Consider the following 12,210-nt stretch of genomic DNA (forward strand, 5'->3'; position numbering starts at 1 on the left):
AATTCTTAATACTGACTTAATCTTATGGACCTGGACTCCTTGGTATGATGGAAACTTCTCCCTGGAAAAATGTTAGGGGCAAATGTGTCCAATAGGAACATCTCAAAAACAGACATTAAAATGGAAAATACATAGTATGTCTGTGTTTAGATTAATGGTTAGGTAAACATTTTTAAATTAATGGCTAGATAAACATTCTTAAATGAATGCAAATCCACAGAGTAGAATACAGTCTACTGATGCTTTTTATCCTAACAGACTCCCATTATAGTAAGTAAGTTACTCTCGCTACTGTAATAGTGAAGTTTTTCAGGTGGGTACGGGGACACCACTTCTCTGTAACTAGTGCTTGAACTACTTTTGGCTAGTATTTGTATTTTCAAAATTCTTTGAAAGGTTTTATTATCAAATGATGAAGCTTCTGCTAGCAATCAATGAATATTTGTAACTTGTTATGAATGAAATATAAAGGTTTGGGTAAGATTTCTCTCTAAAATTTCAAACCTTTTCATTACTCCATTAGTAATAGAGTATATGAAATGTAGTATCTTTAAACTAGAATCAAATATTCAAGTATCTGTGCAGATATTTGAGTAAACACTAGCATTTTGAGAGTATAAATTCATTATTCACAGTGTATAAAGAGTGATGAGATATTTACTAAGATATAAACTAATTACAATTTCAGCTTAACAATAGAGAAATATTCATTCATATTTTTCATATGAATCAATTCAGTCAACCTCTCGAGGCTGACATAGTAAACGTGCTTTTCTACTATACCTATATTGCAAAAATATGTCTCCAAAATATTATTTTATAAAAGTAAATCCATTATATTATTCAACCGATATTTGATGCCTGCTGAGATCTAAGAATGATCCTGAATTAAAGGAACTTAAAATAAATTAGATGGAGTCTATGGCCATGCTACCCTGAACAAGACCGATCCCGTCTGATCTCAGAAGCTAAGCAGGGTTGAGCCTGGTTAGTACTTGGATGAGAGACCACCCAGGAAGACCAGGTGCTGTAGGCATAAAAAATAAGGGATTGTAAGCTGACAAGGTCCTTGCAATCTGTGAGGTCAACCAAGGGTTGCCTTGCCTAAAAATAACTAATTAATTAGTTAATTAATTAATCAATTAATTAGATAGATATTTACCTGCAGCTCTTGATAAAATAATTGCGAAATTGCCCTGCTTTGCTCTAGTCTGGGTTGTCATATGTTTTGCTCCAAATGTGAATTAAGTTGAACTTTAGAGCAAAGGGAATGAGAATCTCTGTGTTAGTCTTTGCTGGTTTGGGAAACCAAATGGGAGAGAAGATAATGACATTAATTACTTTAATTCTGACTTCTGTCTTCACATATTTAACTTAATGCAAGTAGGAAAGTATTAAACACCTCTTCCTCACTATACTCCACTGTACTCTTTCATTCAGCTCACCACTTTGCCTTGTTTTTTTCATGGCTATGTGTTCTTACTATTATAGGGCATTGAGACCCACTCTAGAACAGAAGTTCACTGCTTCTTCTTTACCCATACAAAATGCGTTTAAGTGTATGGTATATCTAAAACAAGATTTTCATGGTTGGCCCTAATTAGATTAAGCGATATGACACCTCTTGTGTTCTTTTTTCTCATTAACTAGGAAGGTTAAGGAAGTATGAAATACCTATACCTGACTCACTGATCAACCCCCACCTGTCCAACTAGTTTCTGGGCAGTCCCTCAACCTTGTCTGTACATTGAGAAGCTTTAAAAATACTGCCGTACAAAAACTAGGGAAAACATGGTAATGCCCCCAGAATTGTAAGAAGTGATGAGAAAAGAAAAGAGAAAGAAGAAAAAAAGCAGGAGAAGTTTATGTTTTTCTAGAGCTTTACCATGATGTGAGTGGTTTAATAACTGTACCTTGTTATTTATTAGGGCCTTTGTAGTCCCTATTTGTGTTACTTACATAAGCCAGTTATATAGGTATTTTGATAACCTCTTCAGCTTTTCAAGTTTGCACATATGTGTGTTCTTATAAATATACTTTGACTAGGAAAAACACATGATATCTTGAATTTTAACTTAGATACTCAATATTCATGTCTGGCAGTTGTCAAAACCAAACTTGTAAATGAAATGCCTATGTCGGTGGTTATACAGTCCCCATTGTTAATACATTAATAATGTTTCTATTTTGTTCCTATGCCTAAAGGCTTTAGCAGTGGTCTTGTTTTTCTAAATGAAAAAATAAAAAACTTCATTTCATCTCTTTATTTTTCTAACAAACTCTATTCATAAAGAAAACTCACATGACTATACAATAAATATATTATTTTATTTTATTAACACTAGCCCCAAGAGCAAAAACAGCTACTTTAATTATTGTATGAAAAATTAATGAAACCATTCAGAATTTATCAAATGTGTATTTGTGATCTAGAAATATACTAATATTTTCAAGACACAAACCTTGTATATAAAACATAAATTCATCGATCTTTCATAAGATCATATATTATCATCTCTTGTGTAGTAAGAAGGAAGTTATCATACATATTAAAAGCATAGGCTCTAGAGTAAGAATACCTGCTCTACTTCTCACTCATTTTGTGATATTGGGCAAATTACTTAACACTTGCCTTAGTTTCCTCATCTTCAAAATGGAAATAATATCTGCCTCAGAGAGTCAGTGTCATGATTAAAAGACAGTAATATGTATAGTATATATATATTAAGCTCTTTTTACATAATAATCTTAAATTCTGATATTTGTAAGTTTTTCCTAAGAGAAGTGAAAGCTCATTGAGTTCAGGGATAATATCTTACAAAGTTGTTTTTTTTGTATGACCCATGTTACTTAATCACTTTATTAAATATTCTGTGCTTGCTAATAGCAGAGGGCTTTCCCTTTAACATTAAGTGAACTTATTTGTCAAAAGATTAAAATAATCCAAGTTTTTAAGTTGTGAACATTTGTGAGATTATTAGAAGCACAACTTTCTTTCGGATAAGAAAACTGAGTTTATGCTGAGTAGTACCATATAATGTGTATTTCTTTCTCAGGTTCTTATGCAACAGGGCTATGATGCTGCTTGTGATATTTGGAGCCTAGGAGTCCTTTTTTACACGATGTTGGCTGGGTAAGAAACTTATATACTCAAAATAATTCACATTGTTATTTGAATTTCACCTGAATATTTTCATCTAGAAAGAGGACAGATGAAAATAACATTAAGGAAAATGCTGTCAACATTTCAAAATATTATATATTGTTTACTTATAAAATTTAAAAATAAAGTAAGGCATTCAGTGCATCAAAATTCAGATACGTAATTAAAAGTTTTTAATTAGAACTAAAACTAAGATAAAGCGTATATTTTTTATTTTGATATTTTACAGTGAGTGCATTACTTATTGAAAAATGTTTATTTGAGCATAAAATGATTTTGTGTTTCAACAGGTACTTGCCTACTGAACCCGATATTGAATTAAATTTTTTAAAGTACTTGAATTCTGGCTCTCCTGGCAATAGAGATTTAGTAAGATTGAGCTTTATGATAAATTTAAATAGTAACAGAATATGAAATTACAGAAACACATGTACCTTTTCCTAAAAAGATAAAGAAATAATTTTAGAAAGTAATAATTGGATTATGTTAATGTTGGTAATTTACAAATAATACAAGTGCCGTTTTACCCTTAATATTTTTATTTAGGAGTAAAAATTTAAGACTGTAGAAGAAGGCTAGGTTTATCAAAGTCTAATGCATAGAATGGAATTTGAAGAATTATTATGAGGTTATAATGTACTTAAGTGTGACTTTTTAAAGAAAGCCTTTAGTACAACTGAAATATGCTGGACAAACGGAGATTCATGGACACGGACAACAGTTTAGTGGTTACCAGAGGGAAGCGGGTAGGGAGAAGATAGTTAAGGGTAATGAGGATCAAATATGTGGTGACAGAAGGAAATTTAACTTTGGGTGGTGAGCACATAATGTAATATGCAAATGCTTTCTTATGGAATTGTACATTCAAAACCTATATAATTTTATTAACCAATGTCACACCAATAAATTTAATAATAACAAAAGAAATAGAAATATACTCAACATAGCAAGCTTTATAAGTTATGAAAATGGTAACTACAGTATTTATTGGCTTGGTAATAATTACATACATCAGTGTATTCCACTTAATTTTAGATATATTATAAACTTTGGCAAAATATTTAGTTATAGCCCACAGCAAGTGTTAAAGTTAAGTATAGCTAAAATTTGCATATGAACTGCAATCAGCACTACTGGTTTCAAACAATGGGATACCATTCCTAGATTGCTGCTTTCAAATATTTACTTAATGATTAAAGAAAACACGATTGTGTGTGTGTATATGTGTGTTTAGTGTTATCTCAACTTAATTGTTACATGAGGAAATTAAGACATTAACATATGAAGACATATTACTTACACTTTTTAACTGTCTTTCTATTCCCAAATTTGAATACCATTTTCAGTTCCATTTGTTAAAATGGTACAAAACTGATCACTTTTTGTCATTCTATAATTAATTTTTAAATTACTTTAACTTTATACAATGCATTTGCCTTCCTGTCCATGAATGTTGGTCCATGTAATAATTTTAATGGCTTGAGATTTTCTGTTATATTGATATAAATATTTAACAGACCCATTTTTCATAGATACTAATTAAAATTATTGTTAACTTGTTTCCACTAGTATTATTTATGAAATGCTAATGAACAAATTTGAACCAATACAATAAATGCATTTCTATGAATAAATAAAATTAACAATTTCTTGGTAGCAGGTATATTTGGTTTGCTAGCATATGGTTAGGAGAGTACAAAATTTGTGTGATTTATTCTGATCTGATTTTAAGACTAGCTTTAAGTGAAAAGTCACATTTTATTTACATTATTTAACTGATGAAAGGCAAAAAAATATATAGTTTTTTTACTGAATAATTTATTAGAATTAAGTTTATTGTTTGAAGTATCAAACTTGATATGAACAAGGAAGGGAAATATTGGATGATATCCTTAATTTGCTGTAGTATATTTGCATATAGTCTTATACTCATCACTTCAGTTAGATGTAATAGGTATGTTAGGCCCTCATGTCTATTAAAATCTGTTTTATTAATAGCTATACTCCGTTTGCTAATGGCCCCAATGATACTCCTGAAGAGATACTGCTGCGTATAGGCAATGGAAAGTTCTCTTTGAGTGGTGGAAACTGGGACAATATTTCAGATGGAGCAAAGGTATAAATTGTAAATGAGTTTTGTTTTGTTGCATTCATGTTAAATTGCTGAAATCTTTAAGTTATAGCCTAGTCTGTATTTACAGAGTATCTTATGGTGTTATATGTCAGTATTTGTTTATAAGTTAACACATACATATGTGGATTGAATAAGACAATGGCAGACTTTTTTTTTGTTTCTGCAATGATTCTGGGCCACATTCTTCTCTTATCAGTTCCTATGTGTTTGGGGAATACAAACTAATTTCGGTATTAACCAAAACTAGAAATGTAAATATACTGAGGAAAAATGCATATTTAAAAACCAACTAAGTTACTTTCTGCATATAGCGTATTTTTACACATAATTTATGTTTTAGCACAGACATTGACTAGTGATTATGTAGGCAATTTTTATGTTAACTAATTTTCAGAGAATATACAAACTTCTTATCAGTAGCATCTAGATATTTATTATTGATGACTTGGAGCTGTCCATTAGAAATATAATAAAAGCCACATATGAAATTTTAAAATTTCTAGTAGTCATAGTAAGAAAACAAAAAGAAAAAAAAGACTGATAAAATTAATTTAGTAATATAATTTATTTAACTTGGCATATTTAAAATATTTCACCATCTAATCAATATTAAAAAATAGTGAGATATTTTACATTCTGTTTTTTCATTCTAAGTCTTCAAAATTTGGGGTGTATTTTATACTTACAACCCATCTGAATTTGGGCTACCCATGTTTTAAAAGTGTTTAACAGCCACATGTGGCTAGTAGCAGCTGTATTAGAGCAGTTTCAGAGTAAGTGGCCTTATTTAATTTAGGGGAACAAATTAATCCTTGACTACTAAATCTTACATTTATAATTAAAACTTTTAAATTTTAAAACAAAAACCCAAAGCTTGTCAACATGTGGCTTATAGAGACCTGAAGCTTTTAAACTGCATTTTGAAGTAGAAAACATTTTAAGACAAAATGAATTGCTTATGTTTAATATCTGCTAATGATAAAACCTAATTGTCTCAAGAACATTAGCTAATCTGTAGGGTATATTATGGAGTAAATTTTTTTTTCTGTTTGTTTATTCATTAGATTTTTTTATTAGTTACACGTATACAGTACATTGATTAGATATTTATCTAGTTTATGAAATGATCCCCCAATTACTTTATGACCCATCTGGCTCTACACATTACAGTACTATTGACTATATTTCCTATGCTCTACTCTACATCCCCGTGACTGTTTTGTAACTACTAATTTGTACTTTTTCATCCCTTCACCTTTTTCTCCCAACACCCAAACCCTCCCCTCTGGCAATCGCCAGTTCTCTGTTTCTGTGAGTCTGTTTTTGTTTGTTCTTTTTGTTTCTTAGATTACTCATATAAGTGAAATCACATGGTATTTATCTTTCTGTCTGAATTATTTCATTCAGCATAATAACCTCTAGGTCCATCCATGTCTTTATAAAATAAACGGTGGTTAGATGCCTCGAAGGAGGTGGCAATGCCTTAACCATATGCGTGTTGTCAGGCCCGAGGGCCTCTTCCATCCTTGTCAAGGGGAGTGTTAATATTCTCTCTTTTCATACAACACTGGAGTAAATTTGATATCTTGATCACTGTAGAATAAGTAAGTGAGGAATGTGATTGTCATTTTTAAATATTAGGAAACCAGAGAAGGGATTGTTTGGATCTTAGCCATAATGTAGGTGTGATGTGTATTGTAGTAGAAGGAACACCTGATTGAAAGCCAGAACTGAATGATAGTTTCGATATATTAACTACCTGCTTCAGTTTTCTCATCTGTAAAATGTGAGGACTAAATTGCCCCTTGGGTTCCTTCCAACTCCAAAATTCCATATCTATCCATTTTGGTTTATTTATATTTTTTTCCAGATTTCCCCTCATAAAGTGATTGGAACTACTAATATTATTAATTAAACATATATATTTTCTAGGCCAGTTTATGCATCAGAAATTACATTTTCACAAGGAACAATTCCAGTTTTTAAGCTATATGTATGATCGTCTTGCATTCCTTAAAAAAAAAAAAACTCGCAACAGTGAATATAATGCTGAAATAAGTAGAGATTTACATGCCAATTATGCTCAGATTTTTAGTTTTTCATGTTCCATGTGTTTTATGTTTAGGTATGTCTAGAGCTTAAGGAATAATACATATTAAAGTTCAGTTTTATTCTCGCCTCTTTTAGTCTGATATTCTGGAGAAATTAACATAGGAAAAGATACTGAAGGATAATGTTAAACTATGTCACAGGTCTTTCATATATTCCCTTTTTATAGTTTAAGTGACTTTAGCTCTGTCCTTGAAACTTTTCTGAAAATGGTAGCAAATTACCGAACAAAAGGACCGTATGAATCTTTTTAAAAACTATCTCCCGTACATTTTTAAAATTTGTTTTTACTTTTCTCAATTAGAGTTGACAGTCAATATTATTTAATATTAGTTTAAGGTGTACAGCATGGTGATATTTATATAATTTATAGAATGATCCCCCCAATTAGTAATACTCACCTGGCACTATACATAGTTCTTACAATATTATTGGCTATATTCTCTGTGCTGTTCTTTATATCTCTGTGACTATTATCTCCTGGACATTTTAACACTTCACTTTTTTGTCTGTTTTAAATTAGTGTGAAGGTAAACTATTGTTCAGTTAGCCATAACCCCTTAAACTATTTTTCTTTAGTTGTGAGATCTGTGGTGTTTGGCGTCACCTCATGGCAATAGTTTTACATAATTATAGTTCCTTACAAGCTATTTTTCCCTTTTCAATGCTTTACTTGCTATTGGTTAGTACCACCATCAGAAGCATGTGGAAGCTGCTTTGGTTTGCTTCTGATCCATGCAGAGTTTCTAGACTTTATTTATTCAGTTAAATAGTGGGGGTAATAGTGGAAGTTATGTTAGCTTTACGTGTCTTTATTTCTGCAATAGTTTCAGCTAACTCCTCACCTCCAAACCCCAGGCTGTGAGAATACTGGCATTGCTGCTTCCTTTTATAAACAAGGGGAGACAAGGAGAAGAATCAGGTAAACAAAGCAAAATTAGAAGATGCAAGGGAGTAATAAAAATTTCATGGTGGCACTCCTTATTAAAAATAAACACAGCGAATTTGGAGAAAGATGGCAGAATGAGAGACGGCCCCAGATTTCTTACCTTGAAAGAACAATAATCTGAACATCTAAAACTCAAGAAAAAACACCCAAGCTGCACACCAGCACGTCTGAGCCTGGGATCAGCATAAGAGCTACCACAGGTCAGAACCTCGGGTGTTGGGCAGTGGACTGGAAGAAACAAAGAAGATGCCTCTCGCAGCCCAAAGAGCTCCCTGTAGGAGGAGGAGGGAGGGGAGAAGGTGCAGCAAGTTCCCTGAACAGCCCTGCCTGGGAGCACTGTGAGCTCCACGCAGCCGGCGGCAGGGCCCAGTCATCAGGGTAGAAAGCAGAGAAGCAGGATAGCAGAGAAACAATAGTTAATTTTTACCAGCACCACTTGCAAAACCGAGGCTGAGCCACAACCCCCAACCCCAACCCAGAGGGCCCCTCCCACCATATCCTCAGAGACCGAACACCGTGGGGCCCCAGGGAAATCTGAGCAAACCCTACCAAAACTGTCGCTAACACTGACAGAGACTAAGACTGAAGGTAGCGAGTGTGATTAAATATCTACAAGAAAATAAAATGCATTTTAAAGCTTTATATAAAGCAGGATACAAGAGGTTTAGACACCACTGAATGGAAAGCAAAAAAAAAAAAAGAGCCTCCCCCATTACTGCAACGGGCCAAGAGACCTTATATAATGAATCATCTTCTCTGGAAAAAAAAAAAAAAAAAAAAAAAAAGCAGAATGCACTTCCATTAATAGCCAAGCGGAGACACAGTCCATTAAACACCATGAACAACCAAGGTGACAAGACATCTGAAAAAGAGAGAGAAAAATCTCCAGTAAATAAGCTGACAGAAGTAGGAATACTTGATTAATATGATGGAAAATTCAGGATGGTACTTCTGAGAAAACTCAGTGACATCCCAAACAATTCATATCAACATTTCAGGAATTGAAAAAAACAACTAGATGAGCAGAGTGAGTTCTTTAGCAAGGAGATTGAAACCCTCAGAAAGAACAAAATAGAACTTCTGGAGATGAAGAACACACTGCAACAGATGAAAAATAAAATAGCGAGCTTAGGAAATAGAGTCAACCACATGGAGGAAAGAATCAGTGATATCGAAGACAGAAATCTAAAACAAATGAGAAGGAAGAAGAGAGAGACTGAAGAATGAAAACTAATGAAAGAGAAATACAAGAACTAGCTGATACCATCATGATAGGAAACATAATAATAATGGGCATTATCAAAGACCAGGAAAAGGAGCAGGGACTAGAAAGCATTTTCAGATGATAGTTGATGAGAATTTCCCAAATCTAAGGAATGAGCTGGAGCTTGGAATTCAATAAGTCAACAGAACACCTAATTCCCTCAACTCAAAAAGGCCTTGGCCAAGACACATTGTAATAAAACTATCAAAAGTCAATGACACAGAAAGATTTATCAGGCCAACCAGGGAGAAAAAAAAAATGTAACTTATAAAGGAAAACGCATTAGATTATCATATAACTTCTCAGGACAAACCTTACAAGCCAGGAAGAAGTGAAATCAAATATTCAAACTATTAAGTGAAGGGAGCTACCAGCCTAGAATAATGTATCCAGCTAAGCTCTCCTTTAGATATAAAGGAGAAATAAAGACCTTTCCGGACATACAAAATTGAGAGAATTCTCCACTACAAGGTGTGCACTACAGGAAATACTGAAAAGGGTCAGCTCACCTAACACGAAATGACAAAAAAAAAAAAAAAAGCCTAATTAGGAGTAAGGTGACTGTCAGGCAGGTGTTCTTCATCTCCAGAAGTTCTATTTTGTTCTTTTTGAGGGTTTCAATCTCCTTGCTAAAGAACTCACTCTGCTCATCTAGTTGTTTTTTCAATTCCTGAAATGTTGATATGAATTGTTTTGGATGTCACTGAGTTTTCTCAGAAGTACCATCCTGAATTCTCCATCATATTAATCAAGTATTCCTACTTCTATCAGCTTATTTACTGGAGATTTTTCTCTCTCTTTTTCAGATGTCTTGTCACCTTGGTTGTTCATGGTGTTGCATCTGTGTTCATGAGAGATGCAAAAATTTTAAATAAGATACAAGCGAACCAAATATAGGAACATATTAAAAAGATACACTGCAACCTTGATCAAGTGGGCTTCTTCCCAGGGGCACAGGGATGGTTCACCACACGCAAATCAATTAATGTGATACACCACATAAATAAATTAAATATAAGAATTATATCATATCGATAGATGCAAAAAAAAAAACCTTTGACAAGAGACAGCATCCATTCATGACCAAAACACTTAAAATCAGTAAAGAAGGAAAATACTTTAACATAATAAAGGCCATATATGACAAACTGTCAGCCAACGTTATACTTAATGGTAAAAAACTAAAAACTTTCCCTCTAAGATAAGGGACAAGGTAAGGCTGTCCACTATCGCCACTGTTATTCAATATAACTTTGGTGGTCATAGCGAGTGCAATCAAGCAAGAGAAAGATATAAAAGGCATCCAAGTAGGAAACGAAGAAGTCATACTATCATTCTTTGTGTATAACATGATTCTTTGTATAGAAAACCCAAAAGACTTCACAAGAACACTACTAGAAACAATAAGCAAATACAGCAAAGTTTCTGGAAACAAAAATCAATGTTTAAAAATCCACATCATTCCTGTATTCTAATAATGTGTCAGAAAAATAAATAGAAAAAATAATTCATTTTGTAATTGCAACAAGAAGAATAAAATAGCTAGGAATAAATCTAATGAAACATGCCAAGGACCTATATAATGAAAACTATAAGACCCTATTAAAAGAAATTGAAAATGATATAAAGAAATAGAAAGATACTTCGTGTTCTTGGATTGGAAGAATCAACATAGTTAAAATGACCATATTACCTATAGCATTATACAGATTTAATGCAATCACCATCAAAATCCCATCAGCATTAAAAAAAAATAAATAAATAAAAATAGATCATCAGAATTGCATGGAAGCACAACAGCCCCTGAGTTGCCAAAGCCATCCTGAGAAAAAAAGAATGAGGCTAGAGGCATCACTCTACCCGACTTCACATTATACTATAAAGCGACAGTAATCAAAATGGCATGGTATTGGCAGAAAAACAGACACACAGACCATTGGAACAGAATCAAGAATCCAGAAGTAAGGCCATGTTTATATGGGCAAGTAATTTTCGACAAAAAAGCCAAAAACATACAGTGGAGAAAGGAAAGCCTCTTCAATAAATGGTGCTCAGAAAACTGGAAAGCCACCTGCAAGAGAATGAAATTAGACTATTGTCTATGACCACACACCAAAATTAACTCAAAATGGATTAAGGACGTGAATATATGACCTCAAACAATAAAATGCATAGAAGAAAACAGGAACTAAACTCAAGGACCTTGAACTTAAGGAGGATTTTATGAATTTGACCTCAAAAGCAAAGGAAGTAAAAGCTAAAATAAGTGAATGGTACTATATCAAACTAAAAAGCTTCTGCTTAGCAAAAGAAATCATCAACAAGATAAAGAAACAACCATCCAAATGGGAAAATATATTTGCAAGCAAAGCCTATGATAAGGGCCTAATATCCAAAATACACAAAGAACTCATAGAACTCAATAGCAACAACAACAACAACAACAAAAAACTATCCAATCAAAAACTGAGCAGAGGACCCGAACAGACACTTCTCCTTAGAGGATATACAAATGGTCAACAAATATATGAACAGATGCTTCGCTATCTATTAGGGAAATGCAAATCAAAACCACAATAAGATACCTTCTC

General features: G+C 32.9%; 1 protein-coding gene, 1 non-coding gene and 1 pseudogene across 2 annotated transcripts in view; 2 read left to right on the forward strand and 1 right to left on the reverse strand.

Moving 5' to 3' along the window:
- Positions 1–12,210, forward strand: part of RPS6KA6 (ribosomal protein S6 kinase A6) — a 124,481-nt gene that overhangs the window by 103,177 nt on the left and 9,094 nt on the right. Inside the window, exons 19-20 of the mRNA XM_039870225.1 lie at positions 3,057–3,133; positions 5,162–5,279. Coding sequence (XP_039726159.1) covers positions 3,057–3,133; positions 5,162–5,279 — 195 coding nt within the window. The remainder of the gene's footprint in view (positions 1–3,056; positions 3,134–5,161; positions 5,280–12,210) is intronic.
- LOC120608341 (uncharacterized) lies at positions 918–1,036 on the forward strand (annotated as a pseudogene).
- Positions 6,740–6,865, reverse strand: LOC120608436 (U6atac minor spliceosomal RNA). The gene has a single exon (XR_005654394.1). It is a non-coding gene; the product is annotated as a U6atac minor spliceosomal RNA (small nuclear RNA).

The sequence above is a fragment of the Pteropus medius genome, unplaced genomic scaffold (genome assembly GCF_902729225.1).
Source record: "Pteropus medius unplaced genomic scaffold, Ma_sr-lr_union100, whole genome shotgun sequence".
NCBI lineage: Eukaryota > Metazoa > Chordata > Mammalia > Chiroptera > Pteropodidae > Pteropus > Pteropus medius.